General features: G+C 34.7%; 1 protein-coding gene across 1 annotated transcript in view; it reads right to left on the bottom strand.

Annotated features, from left to right (window-relative positions):
- The window catches only part of DPH6 (diphthamine biosynthesis 6), a 167,340-nt gene that overhangs the window by 27,368 nt on the left and 119,045 nt on the right, over positions 1–20,927 (bottom strand). The window contains exon 13 of the mRNA XM_026051765.1: positions 6,077–6,482. Coding sequence (XP_025907550.1) covers positions 6,077–6,482 — 406 coding nt within the window. The remainder of the gene's footprint in view (positions 1–6,076; positions 6,483–20,927) is intronic.

Here is a 20,927-nt window from a genome sequence, read left to right as displayed (position 1 = left end):
TTTTAAATGAAGGCAAAGCTTCTAAAACCTTCAGCTAAATACAAATATGCTCTAGCATAGATTATCTGTCTCACAAAGCAGTGTCTCTGTGCTCAAAACATACACTTYTAAAACTCCCCCTAAGTTTCTGGTTTGTAAAAAGGAAACTAACCTCACATTAGTTAYGTTAGTAACTAACTAAAGCTAGTCCTTTAGCCACATTAGAACTGCGGCTGTTTTAATCAAGGCAGCTGATCATGGAGCATCTCAGGATTATGTTTTTTATTCTATAGATATCTTTTGATAAAATTAATAATCTGCTTTACATTTTTGTGAGAAACTATTTTCATTCCTGTTAGAAATACACTAGAGATGCAAACATAGAGAGCCTCAACTTTGTACCACATACTAAATGCTATAAACATCTATTAATCTGTTTAAACGAGGAAAGCAATTTTCTTTTTTTGCCAATTCACGATGATATGACGTTACTGGTGACATAAATTATTCATCTTCATAAGAGGAACAAGTTTCCTCATCCTCAGGTGTCTCAAACATCATCAAATGAATTAGACTCTGGAGACAGACTGGCTTTACACCATCATAAGAAAAACTGCAGAGACATCACAGCCCAGTAATACTTCTAATACGGAACTTATTAGTTATATTTGGACACAGAGACAGAAAAAAAAAAAAAAAAAAAAAAAAAAGGACAAATGTGCAAACTACAGAGAAATGAGGTAAAAAAAAGAAAAAAGAACACAGGCACTTCTAAAGAAGCAGTTCTTTTTCAAAGACACACTCTAGTAGGAAACCTTGCTTATTGGCTTCAGCAATTATTATTGTTATTAGGAATGGTAGTCTTCTTTTATAAGACTGTGCAGTACTAGTGGCAGAAGGAAATAAGCTGCTTTTTTTTCATTAAAAAACAAAAAGAGAGAATCTGCAAATGAATGTGATTCTTTGGGGGAATCTATTAGTAATTTTATAATAATATCTATGTATAACAGATATCGAGCGTTGCCTCTTGTCCTTCCTTCTGAGAAAAGGCTGGCTCCTTCTTCTCTACAACTGCTATGAAGACAGTGTAAGCTGCAGTTCAATTCTCCTTTAGCTTTCTTCTTTCCAGGTGGAATAAATATTTCCTCCTTTTTTTTTTTTTTTTTTTCCCCTCCTCACATGTCATATATTCCCCTTTCCAAAATATTTATTTTTCTGGCTCTTCTCTGGACTCATGGTTTGTTGAGTTCTCTCTTACACCCAGAGGCTCCTAAACCAGTCACAGTATTTGAGGTTCAAGGCCCCTGCTCTAAAGAATCTAATATATCTAAAGAATCTAATATATTTTTAAGAACCGCTTCCCAGCCATAAGCCAGTTCCTATTCAGACTTAGTCAAGAGGAAATATTACTGTTAAAACAATTGCCTGTTTATGGTAGCAAAAAAAAAAAAAAAAAAAAAAAAAAAAAAAAAAAAAAAAAAAAAAAAGAGAGAGAGAGAGAGAGAGAGAGAGAGAGAACAATCCTTTCCCCCATAATTTTATGGGAGATATTCTGTTAAAAAAATGTGTGCAAAATGACTTATAGTACATATAATAACAGTATAACCTTGAACACTGATGTGAAAAATTTCAACTTCCAGCATGTTGACAACTATTTAATATATAAGGTCTCCTGACTGGATACTTTGGGCAGTAATAGCAGGATGCCAAAGCTACTTCTGTGGCTCAAGACCAAATTTAACTACTTTCACTCCTTTAAAACACCATTTCAAAACACACTCATGAATCAAGTCACTGTTTCTTAATTGCTTACATATATTATAATCTGCTTCATTTCCCCTAGTACTAATTTAACCAATTATTATTTATTTATTGGAGCAGCAGYGACTGCTGCTTGAACTATTATACTTGGCAAATTCTTTGTTTTCTTAACAGGAAACCCAAGGAATTAAAAGTGAAATTTCCTCTTCTTTCAGGTTGGCAACTGTTCCCAGATTTTCCAATTAGCCTAAATTAACGGGATTTTGTAGCAAACCTGGTTGAGTCTATTTCAGACTGCTTTTTGATACTTTAAGATATTTTCGTTTGTCTAAATAATGATTCAGTCACAACTGCATCATTAGTTAGCAATTGCAAAGCTGATCAGGTACAAATCAATCTAATCTCTTCATACTGTATATTACAAGTCCTTTCCTACTTAATAGAAATTGCACGAAACGTTTCAAATTTTTGCCTGTGTAGCAGCAGTGACAAGGAAGATCTTGGAAGCAATCAGAGGTGGGTTTTGATCACATTATTACTTATACTTACAGAGCTGCGATTCATTTCAACGCTAAGATTCACTTGCTGAAGCAAAGTCACATATGCTTATTGCAACCTTAATAGCATCCTTACAGCAAAGCCAACTTCCAGAAATTTCTTTTCCTGGATTTAATCTTTAATGTTACTATCTCTATATATAATGAAAATGATATCGTTTTACCCCCCAAAATAGACAGGTATCCTCATAGAATACGGTTCTGAGTAGATCTGTACCCTATAAGAAATGTAATATCTGTCCTTAGCTCCCCTGCTGCAGCAAAATAGCCATATTTTATTACCTATAAGAGAGCAACATAAGACATCACATATATGTAAAGAGAGACTCCATACTGGAAGTTAACTTTCCACATCACCTCCTCGTATTTTTTGAATACCTCATGCTCTAGAAAATTTGTTATATTCCTGGTGTATTGGCAGGTAATTGGCAGGTAATGGCACTCACAATGTACAAGGAGAGCAGGGTACAAGAAAGGTAAAGCCCTAGGCACCTCTTGCACTTGCTGCAGCCACTGAAAACATTCTGTCTCTCAGGTTATATTTCGGTAACTCTGACCCTTCTCCCATTTCTTTTATATTTTTCATAGTTCTACTTTTTCAATAACCTCAAGAAAACATATAGCTACTTAAGTGGACCTACAGTTGTAGCYGTTTGTACCTGTGCCTTGTAGGATTCTTTGTAGTTGAATAAATAAATTGCATATATAAATGTTATATATAACTTTTTGTCAGAATAGCATCTTATATCATTATGCTGTAAATGTCCATCTTCTCCCKCTTCCTTTTTTCTTTAAATGCACAATCCTCATTCCTGTAAACTGACTTTTTACTGATGTAGTTTGATGGTAAGTTTTTATAAGCAAAGATTTTTCTTAGAATAAATGTTTGCTTGAAATTTAGTATAAGATGATAACAACTGGCAATAGTTTGTGCTTTTAGAAGACAATCCTAAAAAAAACTAACATTATAAGCCACATAACAATCACATAGTTTGTGTAAGATGCTGAACATCTATTTGGTACTTTTCTTGATTCTTTGGTTTCTGATGGAAGTGAAACTTGCATTCTGTCTGYGAACAGTGTGTGTTGCACCTGCTTCATTTGCACTCAGTGACCAAGTCTTAATGACTGTTTTAGTTTCTGTTCACCTGGGTGGCTCCAGACTGTATTTCTGTTCTTGCTCTTTTTGTATTCCCACTTTATTTTTTCTATAGTATTAAAAAAGGATTATATAATATGATGTACTAAATGCAGAACCTTTTACATTGCCAATAAATATTCAAAAATATTTTGCATACAGCCTATGTACAGAGTTGGTGAAATTGTAATGGGATGACTTAGGATCATTCATCTTTCCTATACCCAAGTATAATCTAGTCAGCTGGGTGGTATAGCAAATTGTACTGACATGTTTATATTAATGCATATTTAAATGAGAATAAGAAAGAAATAGTCAAATTTATGTTAAAGACTTCTAAAGGCTTAACAGCATCTTACTAAATATATATGTCAGCTTAATCTAATCCTCKTGCTTCTAGCATGTTCCACGGTCTCAGCATGGTGCCCATAAAGCTCTCGTGTGTTAGGAGGGATTGCCTGGGAGAAGGGGACCATCAGTTCTGCACTTTGTTCAATAAAACTTTTTATCTGGTCTTAGGACGACGGAAAGATATCTTTGTCACATTTGCATCACAAACCTTTAGCTTCTTTTGACATTGGTAACACTGCCTAYGATAACTTCCAATAATCTGGTACAAGACACAAAGGATACATACACATTCTCTGCCCTCTCCCCACCCCATCAGGGACGAACAGGTTTCTCCAGCTTGCTTGGKCTGTTACAAACGAATGCTGAACTATTTTTGGAAAGTGAAGGAGACTTCACCTGAGGCTACAAGCCTTTGAGGTCACTGAAGACATATATTAGCAAAACACTTAAATGTCCCTATGCTTAGTGATATATTGAAGATTACACTTCTGATTTTGAATCTATGTTATAATAGAGTGGAAAGTCATAGAATAGTCTTCTATCAGATTGAAACTGTCAGTAAGAGATATTTCACCAGCAACTACTCTAATTTGAGATTTCTTTCAAATAGATTGCAAAGTGCTTCTTTCATCTTATGAACTTTCTGAAGTTTTTCAGATTAAAATTCTTTCAAAATACATCAATGAGTGTAGCTCCACTTGTATATTTAAACTGTACTGTATATTCTAGAGATTTGAAAGTATGTATTTCTTACTAGTGATGATAAAATTGCTATAGCGATGGGCATTACTAAGACAGTAGATAGATCTGAATATAACAAAAAATGAACCTGTAAAATTCACAACTCTTTCTCTGCCTATGCTATTAATAGAGTAACATGAATTGTACCAGTTTTTCATGTATACTATTTATACATTTTAGTCAGCAATATCATTAACAAAGCAAATAAAATTTATTTGAAAGTAATTATTTATGGCCTATGAAATGTCAGAAAGGGAGCAGGCAAAAGGATAATGTTAATCCCATGCCAAGAACATGTTTTATCAGATTTCTTTTTAGTTCTTAAACAAGATGTAGTAAAAACAACAACATTCTGTCAGAGTATATGTTCATTCCTTGCTTCCTGGATTTAATATGCTTATTCTATGCCACATTTTTATAGCTTTCAATTCCTATACTTTAAATCTATTAAACAATGTCAAGTTGAATTTTCTTCAAAAACTGCTGCAGGTTAAGAAAAAAAAATAGGACAGTAGAATATTTGAGGGCTAACATTTATGTCAGCTAATTAATATAGATCAGTTGTGGTTTTGCAAGAATTTTTTTTTATGTGCATGCATGTTTAAGATAAATATAGACTAAGGATCTCATAAGGATCAGTTTTTCCTCCTGAAATTAATAGAAAAACTCTTAACTGATTTCAGTACAAGGAGAATCTACCAATTTTGTAGGCCTGATAGACAAAAGAGGTTTCTGTGCACTTGCACAGTGTTCGCTTTTCCAAACAGAGCACAGCACAGAATACAGATATGCAATATAGTGAATAAATCACAGTTGCCACCTTATTGTTATTGTACTGTACTTTTTTTCTCAGGGAATCAGATATTAAAAAATCTAAATACTGGAAAAATAGTAAATTTGCTTGGTTTACAGCTTCTATTTAAAAAAAAACGTTTTGAAGTCATCCTGTGTTCAAAAACAGACACCCTCTAATCTATAGGATTCAATACCATATATTTCTTGTAGAGTATTCATATTTCATTATTAGCTATTCTTGAAAAAGTGTATGTTAATACATTAAATATTTATATTTAAAAATATTTCTAGATCATGACAAACGTGCTCTATCATCCGAACTCTGTTCAAAGATTTTTATGTGGAAGATTCATGTTGGAAGATTTTTATGTGGAAGATTCACCATCTCTGACTCAGAGGTTACTACGTGGACTTCACAGGTATCGTGACAATTTCTCTTATAGAATCACAGCATAATTCAGATTGGAAGGAGCTCACCTAGTCCAACYTTTTATTCAAAGCAGGCTCAGCAGATGAGATCAGGCCAGCCTGGTCTATAGGACTATATTCATTCTGGACTTGAAAATCACCAAAGATGGAGTTTTCTATTTGATAATTACGCTTGGCAACCAGAAAAAAAMCAAATATAGCTTAATCATGCCTACCCTCAAAGGCATTTCTAAAATACCTTCTTCCAAATAAACYTTAGGTAGAAGTAAAGAAAAATTACCTCATGACTAATATTAACACTGGTGAGCATCATCAAAAGCCTTACCTGCTCGTAGTGTTTGAGCATCAAAGAAATCCTTCTTGAAGAAAGCTCTAGAAGACAAAGGAATTGCTCTGCAGTCTTCAGAAAGTTTCTCAACAGCTTGTCTAAACAGARCAACTAAATCATGAAGAAGTCCATCTAAGTCGACTGGAGAAGTAGAAGGTGATATCAAGCTCAGACGTAGAGAAATTGAAGCACAAGATGCAGAACTGGACTCCACAGATTCACATTCAATTTCAAACCCCCCTGACAACATCTTCATTGCAAAATGCTTTCTTTGCATCGGATTGTCAACTACTGCAATGACATGCCACTCAATGGCAGCATCTCTAGGTAAGTGAGATATTACAACCACATCAAGAATCCCACACACTGTAGCTACATCATCATGTGTGTCTGAGTCTTCTTCCTAAAAAATAAACAAAATATTTTGGATATCAATAAAATGTTAGAAATTGATGATGTTCATACTCTGTTGAGATTTTCAAAAAGTGTACAAAAAAGTTATTTCATGGAGACTGCATTTTTCCTTAAACTTTCTTTTTTACCGAGAAAATCATTTTGAGCAATTATGAATTTATCTGACAGCTCATATCTGCTCATTTTACAATCTTAGCTACTATGCCTCTGTCATTTAAGTAAATATTAACCATAATGCATTTTACTCTGATTCTAATCAAACAGAATATGGCAGAATTCTACTTTCTGCACAGGGTGACATTTGTCCATATCAATGGCCCTAGAAGAGTGCAAAAGGTAAGACTACTAAAACCACAGAAATGAATTAGTGAAGCACACTGGTTTATTTTAAAGGCTGGAATATTACAGATAGGTAAGGACAGTGAAGGTACAATTCACATAGTTTTGAACAGCAGAATGGTCTGAACAAACCTTCCTAAAAAATAAGAACACTTCCTTTGCAGTGAGGCTGGTTTTCAAAATATCCAGGAACTTGAAATATGTATTTTTATATATCAAACAGCATACCTTAATAAGCTACCTCTAAGCTGCTACGCTTCTAATGATATTAAAGTAGTAAGATGTGTCTTCTACTTACTTTCTTGGTAAAAATTTTAGCATAAATTGCAATGTAGCATGTTAATAGGCATAACAATTGAACGTAATGCTTCAGAATGCTGAAATGTTCTTCYATGATACAAAGAAAGAAAATACGACTTTGTAGCCATTTCAACCTAAATTAATTATACAGATGTACACTAAAGAGGATTATCTTTGAATCTTAACAAACCTAAGACCAGTTCATAAAAGATTTATCTCATCCATCTATTGTTGCTGGGTATTTAGTTGTTCTTCAAATGAATAATAAAAAAGAAGTCTTTACAACTTTCAGCCAGGAAGAGCACATTTATGTCTGCCATTATCTTAAGGACAAGCATTCCAACATGAATTATATGGCAAAGTCTATTTACGGAAAGCAATTGAATTCATGAAATATATATTCTCTTAAAGTATTTCCATCAACATTATCTGCTTTCTGAATATTATTTGAAGAATTTTAGATGTTTATTATGGCCTGTAGACTTTTTTTGTCTTACTTTTTCCTCCATTTTTTAAACACAGATATGTCGAACATTTTAATATTAGTGACTTACACCTTCTTCCTGGTGTACACAGATTTTTTTTATACACCAATTTGCTTACACTGCAGTCTTTACCGGTAATACTGCCCATTGCCTGACCTCTGAATGGAAAAATAATAACAAAGCAAAACTGTCATTTTCCCCAAAGTCGATAAGGCCATATAACTCACAGTACCTTCAATTCACAAGCTCAATTTTCATCCACTCACTCTTGACTTTGAGAGGAAGGAATAATGATGGGTTACAGGCACTTTATTTCAAAATTCACTCACAAAGTTATTGACAAGCATTTTCCACAGAACATCTTTACTGCTTGACCCTAGTGAGCTGTTTACATGAAAAATGCACTTACTTCTGTATTAACGATAGTGGAGTCTAATTCTATACCAAACATGTAGCAATTGCTTTAGCATTTCTGTTTTTGATATGGGAACAAAAATAGTGATAATTTGTCTCAAATTGCAGTCACTTCAGTCATAATAAAATCTCACTGAGTACTGTTTGCTTTCAGTACTTTCATTAGGTAAGCTGGGCTGTTATTAAGGTACCAACACATAAATGTTATATTAGCACTTAACAGRAGCACAGTATTCTCCTCTAGAAGATGAATTCTAACCTTGTCAATATAATTCTGCTCTGAGTGCTGTAAAACAGTTTGAAAAGATGAAATACTGGAGCTTTGCACAGAGAGAAAAAAAAAAAAAAGAAAAAAAAAAGTCATGCTCATTCAGGCTTAAAGGCCACTTTGCTGGCCCAAGGTGCTGAGGTACCGTTTAGAAAAAAAAGTCTAAAGAAGCTCTCTCAGGTCATGTCAAGCATTGAAAGAAAGTTTTCTACTTCTCTGTACTTGTCGCAGATTGTTAAATCAATTACTCAGGATTTCTGCTTGCCTTCAGCTGCCATTTAGAGGATGAAAAAATACACGAAAATTAAGGCCAGGATAAAGTACATTTCCAAATTTAACAAATAAGAATCATTCTGAGTGAATGACTATACACAGTACACCTGCACAGTGCCATAAACTTCCACTGGCACTCATAACCTTTAACTTAAGAGTTTGTGCAAAGCACTAGTGATGGAGCTACTGGGGACTAACAGTCTTTCATCAACTGCTACGGACTCTTACAGAATTGCTTCCAACAATGACCTCACCTGACTTATTTTCAAGAAATCGCTGACATTTGTGTTATACATGGATGTTGCATTTAGTCTTAAAAGTGTGCTTGAGTTAGCTTTAAATTTACAACCTCCTTAAACAGCTGAATATCTTTATGACAACCTGTCCAGTAAATAACAACGAACATATAAGGTCTGCTAGGGAATTCTATTCACAGGATACTGGAGAAATATAAGTAAGCATGTTATTAAGGACAAAGCATGATTATTTTACTGCTAGCTGTTGCYTTGTAGCAACAAAGAAAGCATGTTGCCTTGCAAATCTTGAAAAAGAAGCATTAGATAATTTTTCAGAAACTTCTGCAAAATTCTTGTTACTGAGAGGTAAGAAAAAACAGCCAAACCTATAGAAAAATGATTAGGAAAAACTCAACTTCAATGATATTCAAAAACATAAATGGATTATTCAAAGCCAAAGGATTTAATCTTTTCTAAAAAGAAAATATCCCAAGGTAACTTTGTACCAGGAAAAGTTTGGAAAAGGATGTTATTTCTATCTTACAGTTTTACATGAGCTGATTTAGTGGATGAGGATATTATGCATTATAGAGTTTTCTGCTGTCGGGCAGGAGACAGCTTCTGATAACAAAAACCTTTAACAGTACTTTCTTCCAGGAAATGGATGTAGATTTCAAGGCTATTATTAGTGGAGCCACCAAGGATGTTCGTAGTGTTTTAACCTCTCAAAAGAGTTTGTGAGATGGAATTATCCCAATCTTAAATTAACTTAAATCTGCAAAAGCATAAGGATCACTGGCTGGAAATAGAAGGTGTTGAAGAGCATGGCTGAAAAGTTATTGAAGGCCACATTCTACAGCTATCAAAGGAGATCCAATTCAGTGGTGTATCTAATCACAAGAAATGAGAATAGTAAATCTTACTAAATTCTTTATTCATGCGTAGGCTCAAGCTGAAAAGATGCCCTAACACTTTTATGAAAATGTTTAATGCAGAAATACAAAAACTTTCACATAAAGAGAAGGAAAGTTAACAGTGTGACTTAATTTTTAAAATTGTAATTAATCTTCACATTAATGTAAAAGTGGTCATCTGAACTGCTGGGTGCATAATGCCTTCCTGTGTTTTGCTTAAATACTAAAATGATCTCAGTGGTTCACAGCATTGCTCAGTTCTTTACATTCTGCATGCCTTAGTTCTTGGTGGAAACRCACCCTGCTTTCATTGTCCTTATTCAGAAGAGCTCCAGGAATCCTGTTACTTACACTAATGAATGCCTGGTGCATGACAGTACTGCTACAAAACAAAGTGGAAGCTGATGCAAGCAGCACAGTTAAATGAAGAACAGTGTGCTGYAAGTGCTGTAAACCAGCTTAGAAAGAATGTGGGTTTACAAGTGTTACCCTTAAAAGAGAATCTCTTAAACAAATAGAGCATTTTATCATTAAAAATGAAAAATCAAAGGCAGACCTGGCAACATGGCAAAAAAAAGAGGAATGAGTATATGACAAATCCATAACCAATCCATTACACAAGCATTTAACAATTTTACTTAACAATTTAATTAGAAAAAGAAGGTACATATTTTACCTATTAACATTTATTAAATACATTTGTTTGACATCCTGCAGCTCTTCCAAATGAGAAATACTCTTTTTGTTGTATAAGAACTAAAATGTACCTACTTCACAGCTGAATATGGAATCAGACTGCAAGAGAAAAAGATGAATGCATAATTGCTATCTCTACAAAGAACTGACTTGGAGAACAAAAAAGAAAGATACTGTGATGTTACTTTTAGAAGCTGAGTTTATGAAAACCTTCGATGGCATGCATTATTACACCATTATACTGGCAAGATTAATGTGCCTTTAAATAATACATTTAAAATTTCTTTTACACTGCCTGCATAAAACAGATTGCATCAAACTCCAGAGATCCAGTTTAAGCTTTGCTGGAGAGTCTCTCACAACAATAGGTTTATGACTTTGAAAAGTAAAGATTCCACCAGGAAAACTGCATAAGAATAAAAATGTCAGCTCCCAAAGAAAGTAGGATAGAAGCAATCCTTTTCAATACCCTAGTTTGTCTAATAAATAGGCCACATACATTCCTAGTATTACACTTCTGAATTCAAAGAATGAATACCTCAATGTTTTATAACAATAAAATTGTTAAGAATATTCCTTTTGCAAAGCTTAAAAAAAATAAGAGAACCTAATGGTTATTATTCTTACTGAAACAAACAAACAAAAAAAGAGATTATTTGCTGCATGCCAGAAATACATTAAGACTAGAAGATTAAAATTGAGGTCTTATGAAGTTGAATATTCATGATGGAATAAATATTGTTAAAATAAAAAGAAACAAGTTTTTCAGATATTTCATTCTGCTCTATTCCACACTGTGTTGGACAAAGCTGACTGTAGTAAAATTCCACTGCATCATAAAAGCCTATTTTGTATAATGACAACCTGAAAACTTGGCCTGTRCTTATTTCATGTTACTGTAACTAAGAGTATCTAGAAAAAGCAGAGATCTTTTATTTTTAGTGTCAGTATCTGAGGCATATATTGCAGATTTTTTTGTGCAACCTTTACCTGCATTTCAAAAATAGAAACATAAAAAAGATAAAATAGACATAGAGGCATTATTTCTAAGAGCACTTTTAACCAATTTTTAAAATTCTAATGGACTTCAAATTTATGTCATCTCTCTAATTGATACATACAGGCTTTTGGAATATAATCCAAACTAGGTCTTCTTCATAACAATTAAAAAAAAATGAAGATTATAACACATAGTGCAGAAAATATATGTTTAAATCTTTATGCAATCAGAATTCCCGTGACTARTACTAATGCTCTATGAACTGTACTAATGCAAATATGTAAGCATAATATATTTCCTTCTCTTAAAAAAGCTGAGCAAAKGTGGAAGCTGATGAAAATAGAAAGAGTTCATAAAAGATAGATCAATAATTCTATATTATCTGTAATTCATATTAGCTAAACAGAATAATCTGGATGTTTTCTATTCTATCTTCTACCATTATCGTCAACAGAGGCCAAGAAGATTAGTCTATGTCACTTCAGGTGATAGACAAAAGGACTCAACTGTAATTTAAGATGTAACTTCAGAAGCTCTCTTTGGATGATATTTGACAAACAAGGATATCATTTGCTTGCTAGATTTGGTTCTCTCTTCTATTGTTGGACCGGTGCTTTTTTATCCTTCATTTGGGAAACTGAGAAGGCGAAGACTCAGAGCAAGCCTAGTGACACGATCTGATCAAAATGAGAGCCACCAGTCTCACGTTGCCATTAGGACAACCAATCCCTAGGATAGCTAAGCAACTGAAAATTTGAAGAAAGATGATATAAATAATGCTGTAATAACTAGCTTAATCCCTCTTCTTTATGGACTTATCAAGGTGGAAGTTTTCTTAAGCTCAAAGCTTAAACAATWAATTTTAACAATAACTTGAAAAGAGAAAGAAAAAATATGGAAAAGAATCTGCTATTAAAGATGGAGACGTTTATTTTTGCTTAATTTATCAGTTAAATACCACAATCTTGTTYCATCCCATTATCTATCAGCATTGTCTCAACAGTCCCATAGACTTTTTTGGGACTTTCCAATAGAAGTGAAGTTTTGACTTCCCAATAAAGGATATACATTTTAATCTCTTGAAAATACACTTCATAATTGCATGTGACAATTATGCCAACATGAAAGCAAAGATTTTAAAATACTAGATATCCAGCCATGGGAAGCATATGATAACATCACCTGGAAAATACAGAGTACCACATTTTGCACATTTTTAGATGGGTATAAATTTAAGATATAGCACTGATGATTCTGAGGAAAGCATGTCTGCAATGAACATGTCTGGGCTTAGAATTTGATATGCACAGGACTGTCAGTACAGCTGCCAAAGGGTCAGAATGCCTAAAATTCAGAATTAGACAATGAATATTCGCTTTAAGAATGGATATGACTGCTTCAAGGAGAATATTTTCTGGGGCCTTAGTTATGCTCACTGACAAATAATCATAACTTTAGCATTTTACATGTTTTTTGTTTATTTACTCTATTTGGTTGCACATTTTTATTTTATTCCTTTTTAAGGAACTGCTCATGGCTCCAGGTGGGAAACCAGGGTATAYGAGTGCTCTGATAATACCATATATATCCCAGGCTTTTTTCCCCAAGTCAAAGTGACTTGGGTCACCTGATGAGGGACCAGGAAGGGATTTTCGCCTCTGCTAACAGCTCACAAGCCTTGGGTTGTTTGGTTTGCTCCACAGAATTAGTCTCAGATCATCTCCTCCTCTCTCCTGTGCCCATACCAACCTGGCAAACACCTGGACTGCTGCACGGGAAGCTCAGCTTCTCAGTTCCCCGCCTGTGGCATAAAGCGTTTTAAACTCCTGAGGTTTGATATATTTTAGTCTAAGTATACTCACCGGGTTCAAAATGGGTATATCTGGGTGAAATGTAATGGYCTGTGATATACAGGTCAGCCTAAATGATCTAATGGTGCCTTCTGGCTGTAAAAGCTACTAAAGCCATGAAATCTGTTTTACCCACTGCTTACGCTCGGTCTTTCCACCGAAGCCTCTGTGCCTGAATTCTAAAACCCACACGGAAGAGGCAACCATCTCACTCATTACGGCCTTTAATCTCCCTTGCCGACAGTTTTAAATTTTTAAACAGCTCTACACGCCGTGCTCCCTTTTATGTGTTCTCCTAGTTACAGAAATAATTTTGGAAGCAAAATAGCTAAACAGTAAGCATAATAAAAATGAAACAGGTTAAAGCTTATTAGCAGTAGGGAGCAGATGCAGCAAAATTCTGCCAGTTCCCCTACATTTCCTCCCCAGCAGGGACTTTCTTTCAAGCTGTGAATTAGTTCTATGCTGTAATGCAGGCTGCTGTTCCTGCAATTGCACCTTCCTATACCTCAGCATTGGACTAAGAATTCACTTTGATTCTTGATTTCCTCCTTTGTAATAATAATATTTAAAGCAGTTCCTGCAGAGTCAAATGTAAATTCAAGCCCTGTATGCTTGATACTCCAAAGGGTATGAAAATGAAAAAGGGATCAGAAAATAATTACATATTGAAAAGCTATTATATTTGCTTTAAAAATATTAACTTTCACACAACAAAATAAAGGTTCCTGAGCCAAGAGATAACCAGTTAATGATTAAAGTTAAGATTCCTTGAAATACCTCTCAAACATACATCATTCAATATATCAGTTACAATGTGGAAAAGAGATAACTATTTAAGGAACAAAGTCATAAATTGATAGCAATATAAACTGAAAGCAAATGAAGTCTGCCACATGAAACATGATCACAGACTGTCACTCTGAGGGTTTTATTCATCGTGTGTCGTGTCAAAAATAAGCACTTTGGAGAGGGAGTTGAACTGAATTACAGATGGAAAGATTCCACCCGATGAAAATCATTTGAGAAGGTGTATCCAGATGCGACAGAAAAAGAGGAAATTTAACGGTCAAAACCTACTACGTGGGCATTAAGGATAGCTTATTTTATGATTCAGAAATTAAATCTCAGGTGCTGGTTGCRGAGATTTTTCTTTGAAAGCCTACCTTGTTTCTGAACTTTGAACTCGAGCTGTGGAGCTGACTTTAAAAATAATAAAAAAAAAAAATTTAGCTTTCATCTGACAGATTTTAAGTAGACTCACTCCTCCACCTGTATAGCACTATTAGCTACTATTGTTAAAGCTGTAATTAAATTTTGCAGTATCAAGTGAAGAAAATTGTAAAGCTTTTGGAAGCCGAAGAAAAGCCATTTAAAAATTCCAGCAGTCCTATTAGACTCCTACTAATTGCCAGACACTCACTGAGACAGCCACCTTTATTAATAATATGATGAATAAATATGCATTGAAAATGAGTTTGAATTTGGCACTTTTTGGTGCCAAAAATTGGAAAAAAAAAGAAAATATGAACATTTACCAGGCTACATCTTATGTATCTGAGTATTTTRGAGGCAAAGGCTTGTTTTAAACAGTGCAACCTGCTACTTTCATTTTTAATATGGGATGAGTGCTATATAGAATACAACAGAACTGCTAGGACTGCACATTCCCTTTGTTAATTTTAAGGCATTCATATTGGTCAGTAAAGTCCTACATACAGGCTGGAATTCAGATTTTGCAAGACAGGCTTTCCCCCAGTTCAGTGTTAGAGCAGTCAAGCTCCAATGATGCCCTTTAAGCAGCTTCTTAAAATCCACTAATAATTCATAATTAACTAATAATTACTCATATTAACTAATTTCAGGCACCTAAAAATTATAAGGTAAGTTTGAATTAAACACACAGTTGTTTTTGACAACCCCTGGAATCGAACGTATGGAAAGCAAATGGGTTCTATGGAAGATGAAGACACTTGTCTGAGATTACTGCTGAAGCATAAATAGGGACCTTAACTTTTATGTGCCTGAAGGCAGGTGACGTACATGAGGTTAGTGTGGAAAGCTTTCAATATAGACAGCCTTTACGGTGACACATGTTAATATATATGCTTCTTAAAAATTGATGTACTAAGAAAAAAATTGATTTGGGTTTATATAAACTATACACACACATAAGCAGAGAGAGAGAGAATACCTATATGACTATACATCTCTATCTATACCTCTCCCCCATGTAATTCTGTAGAACATGTACTGAAAAATAGTATATTATACAATACACATAATATGCAATATACATAACTAAGCATTTATAATCGCTTCTACAGAAACATAGATGTGACAAATAAGAGAAAACTCTTTATGAAAAAATGTCTCAACAGAAATGATTAGCAAATAGTATTTTCTTCAGTAAATGCACATTTTCCTTTTTTAGACTCACTCCTTTATTGAGATATATGCACAATGCAGTGACTTTGTCACTTGTAGGAGATGGCCAATATATTTACACAACAAATATTTCTAAATGGAACAAAAAGCATGGTAATTCCACTGAGTAACACACAAAGTAAAAGTTAGATTTCAAGTTTGCTTCCAGCTTAATTTATTGTACTACAGCTAAAGATTGATGAGAGCTACAAGTTTGTACCATATCAGCTGAAAGCATTTTTATCTTTCATGCGCAAAACAGGACAAACACTGCGAGGAAGTTGAAAGTGATTACTCACTGCTGAGCTCGCGTATGTGTTACTGGAACACTAGTTAGCACTGGCTGCTCTACCAAAATCTAGCGGGCTGCAAAATTATGCATTTTTGCCATCATAAGTAGTCGTTTGACAGCAGTGTAGAGGAGAAGAAGATTTATTTGAAGCTCACAAGGTATTTTTCAGAGAGAAAAGGAAGTGGAGGGAATGAAGTCATTATTATTAAGATCAGCACACAGAATCAGATAGGAGGATAATCAAATACTGGAATTTAGCAGGATCCTTTAGATTGTACTGTTCTCTACGACAGAAGAATTCTTATTCAAATAAGTTATTTTCCTATCTGATTTTTTTTTTTTCAAAATTTCAGAGTTAGAAGAGACTCTATATCTGAATAGAAATACTTGCAGAGTTTCAAATAGACTAGAAGGTTTTCTGAGGTGAACTGGAGTTTTGAGGAAAAAGACTACGTATACATTTTCCTAGCTAATTTTGTAGGTTTTTTTCAGGTTAATTTGATGAATTTATTCAACAGTTGAATTTTGTCTCCTGCAACTAACATGTTTCTTGGATCCAGCATGTCCACGAAGGCTAAGAGGGTATTTTTCATAGATTTTCAGAGCCTACATGCAGTTTAGTAGTTTAACTAGTTTCTGAGATTTCAGTTTTCCTATTTTTGGTCAGAGCAGGTTAAAATACCTTTTCAGGAAGAGACCAATATCCAGAATAACTAGTTAGCATTTAACATCAAATCACTTGTTGGAAGCATTAACTTGAACCTCTCAGCCAGAGGTGCAGAAGTTCCATGCACTCCAATTTTAGTAAGGGCCGAAGTCAATAAAACTCCTGTCACTGTAGGTAAGGGTGGTAACCTGCAGACCAAGATCATCAGGACTAACTTCTTCAGGGGGACARTGTCTCGCTGATGATTTTCATGAACTTTATTCCTTCAGCATGGGGGTTTAAAGTGGCCTACCTTTAGTGAGAACTAGAGTTACATGTGAAACTTTCCAGAGGAAGGCAAGATCTTGGACACTTTTGCATCCCAGTGGCATTCTAGCCTTTATCAAGAGGCTTGGAGAAGAAGCACCGGACGTGGGGTGGGAGCCTGCTAATGACTTTCACAGTCATGACACATGAGGCTTTCGAGCAGAGGTTCTGACCCAAGTGGAACAGCAGATGCATATATGCCCTCTTGCTGAGCACAGAAGTGATAAATTCCAAACAGAATTAATATCTTCAGCAAAGGAGATGAAGAATAACTCAAAAAACCTCTTACAAAGAGACTGCTGCAGGGGAAAATCAGTCAACCTGGATGAACTAGTCTGTTTACCAACCTCTGTAACTTGACGTGCATTTCTTCACATTGCCTAACTGAAATGCAAAGTTCAAATACATAGGTATATTATCTGTAAATGGCCAATAAGCCAGTGTTAATCTGTACAGATTCACGGGGATCAGTTAAGCTGATATATACCAGCTGAGGATTTGACTGTATCTGKAACTATCTATCTATTTTCACAGGCATTCACACAAATAAGAAACATTACCCTTTCTTTCTTATTTTACATTACTTCATATTTTATGTTTACATTCTGCAACAGGTTATATTAAACTATGCTGTTTAGAACATTTATGCAAAGCATACAATTTTTATGCATCTCTTATTTCATTTTTAATAATGGTTTTGCTTAAGATGATGTAGACTGCTTTACTGTTCTTTTCGTTGCCTGTATTCCTTTAAATTCATCACAATTCCGCTCATTTTACAAATATCAGAATTTCTCTCAGAGAGAGAGAGAGAGAGAGAGAGAGAGAGAGAGAGAGAGAGAGAGAGAGAGAGAGAACGAAAGAAAGAGAGACGTGAAAGTGGCAGCCCTTTCACACCCAACTGTCGGCTAGTGTCAAAAAAGAATATTTTCAGGGACCTCTGGAGTTCCACTATCTGCATTTGACCTGTGTTAAATATTCTCATTACAACGGCTTCAAACGAACACAAAAGCTTTGTTTCATCCCAGCACAGGGGAGAGGAAACGCACCAGGCGCCACATGAAAGCTCCGCTGCCAGGGCGCTGTGCGAGCGCGCGGCGCGTCCCCGCACGGGCCATAAAAAAGGCCGCCTTTAATATCTCCAACTGCGGAGCCTTCAAAATAGCAGCTAGGAAAAGAAATAAATGCCATAAACCTGTTCTGTTAGAAAAAGGAAACCGAAACGTGCATTTTCTTTCCATTGAATTTTTGATCAGCTTACGTACTGGCTTGTGGCAATGTTTTTCAAAACTATTTAGTTTTCTTTTGGCAATATGAACCATTATATTAATTAACTCTTAATTAAATTTATTTTTTTCTGCAATGTAAATATAGCAGGGTTCTAATCTGTCATTTACACATTTATAATATTAATTTACTTCTAGTTCTCCCTGAGAAACTAGTAAATGAAGGCAACCACTGCAACCAGTGTTGCCTGTATTATTGTTTATAGGGTGCAGAATTTACTATACGACTTGGAAACACACCAATTGCATTCAACATAAATATTAACTAGTGTGTACAATAAAATACACAAAGCCATGCACCTGAATATTACAGACTTATAAAATCTGTTCAGGATGTTAAAACAGCAAATTTCCTCTCACATAAATCTGTTTTTATATTCCTTTTAAGTTTAAAGTAATTTGCTCAATCAGTAAAGAGGCTCTTAAACTGCCCAGTCTTTTACAGTAAGTGCAGACTTTGTTGTTCACTATTTGAGCACTATCTGGTCTTGCTCTGCTTCGGATAAGGAAATAGCAAATCTATGGATTTTATTTAAATTGATGACTGGATACTTAAAACACAATGAACACTGCAAAGCACTAGCGTGTTACATGATACCATGCTAAAGGGTTGCCCTGAAGGCAWAAAAACAGCTTCAAAAGACACTGCTTCTGGTTCTGGAATTAACCTGACCTGGGACCTCAACACTGCTCTTTATTTTATTCTATGGACAAAGTGGAAAGCTCAGATTTACTGAAGTATTTAGTTGTCTGCTTAAGATACAGGGAAGCCAAAATGGGTTTTATGGGACTGCGTTACGGGAAGGAGCTCCCTACAAGCCAGTGGCTCTGAGGCATTCACTCCTTCGTGTTTTTCAGGAACACTATTTCATGCCATTTACATCTTTTAATGATGAAACAGGTTGTAAAACCTCTGCCCAAAGAAGTTTAAATTTAGATGTTCAAAGCTGGCATCAAGTTACCCAAGAGCTGAAATATGTTAAGAAACCCAGTCATGACATACATGTCAGATTAACAAGTCTTGCAAATCTTTTCCCCGGCACTTCTCCATCATGTGCTACTAAAACACACACTGTCAACAACCTGACTGGCATTCCTGAAAATTCGTATTTTCACTGGATTTCAAACAACSACGGGATTCCAGCTGATATTCAACRCTTGTAAAAAAGAAAGCTCCTGCATGCAGAAGGTGGGTAGGGAACTTTTAAAGGCTGTATTAGAATTGTGTGGGTAGGAATTTATTGGAGGGAGCTGACCAGAAAACTATTGATTCTTTTTTAAACACTGGCAAGCTGTGTTATAAAAGTGAAAAGACACATAATTTCTCATGTTACAGAAAGTATTTTCTGATTTAGATTTTTCATCACTGAAGGTAGAAGATATAGTGGGAGAAGCCTAATGAAATAACTCAGAGTGGAATTAACATGCTAATCTATAATATCATCATCCAAAGGAAAAAAAAAACAGGATGTTTTAAATGAATCGCTTGAAGCAAAAGATATAAGCTAATGGTACTAGAGTTATTAATAAACATTGTAGCTCCACTAAATATTATCTTCCTATGCAACCTTCTGTTCTATTCTTAACAAAACATATTTTTTCATTGTTTCATACAGCTTTTCAAAATCTAACTTCACTAATATTCAAGGTTCATATCCAAATATAGAGATTCCTAAATTTAATATTAAATTTTAAAATTACGTTTAATATTGTAAAGGTAAGACTCTATTGTCATAAAAACATTGTGCACTAAATGTACCAAAGCATTTTCCATGTACATATTTCTTTTTTGATGAGRATATTAGAGATAATATTTCACATTGTTCTGGAAAATGTGCTGCATAGTTTTGTATATGCCATCACATCAAAATAAGAAAATAACTGAATGATAAAAATGAGTTTATGTTTATCAAAAGGCACATTTCAAAAGTAACAAATGGCCTCCAAGTTTACTAGTAAGTTAATGTACTCTTGGTTCACAGATGAAACTTAACTACGAGTGCTTTGCTGCAGAATATACACCTGTTTAGAAACAGAGAGAAACAGTCTCTGTTACATGGATAATCAAAWGAGATATAGTGCACTGACCTATACTCAGTTTTGCTGGGCATTAGCAGGATGTAACTAGAAAAATACACACACAGTTCAACTGAAATGCCTGGAATTCTGAGACAACACAGAATATGACTTCTAGGGCAGCAACGGTGACCAAAACCAAATAGCCAGAGGTAGAAAATAAGTGTAGCCATGGTCTTGCTCCCTGCAGCTAGTCTAATAGAGTCTGCTATAATATAGTGTAATATACCACTTAAAATACTACTATAAAGATGATTCATGAAAAACCCTTGGGGAGGGGAAAAAGAAGGTGGGGGTGAACTCTGCTCTGAACTAAATATAGTGAGAGCTCTATCTAAAGAGCACATCTCCCCATCCCTATGGAATAAAGTACATACATAAAGTACTTTAATAAAATTTTGCAGCCAGAGTCACTGTTATATCATTATACAATAATTATTTGGAATATTTCCATCTATCAATAATGCCATCTGTCCCATCCAATACAAATGGACTACAACCCATATGGCTTATTTTTTCTATTGATTACTCTGCTGAATGAGTTAGCAAAACCACTCATAAAATCATCATATTAGATGACACTGTCATTAAAAGATGTGAAGAAA

Source organism: Nothoprocta perdicaria, unplaced genomic scaffold, assembly GCF_003342845.1.
Source record: "Nothoprocta perdicaria isolate Ctin4 unplaced genomic scaffold, notPer1 scaffold_8, whole genome shotgun sequence".
In the NCBI taxonomy this organism is placed as follows: domain Eukaryota; kingdom Metazoa; phylum Chordata; class Aves; order Tinamiformes; family Tinamidae; genus Nothoprocta; species Nothoprocta perdicaria.
Note: the sequence above shows the minus strand (reverse complement) of the source record. Positions and strands in the feature narration are given on the sequence as shown.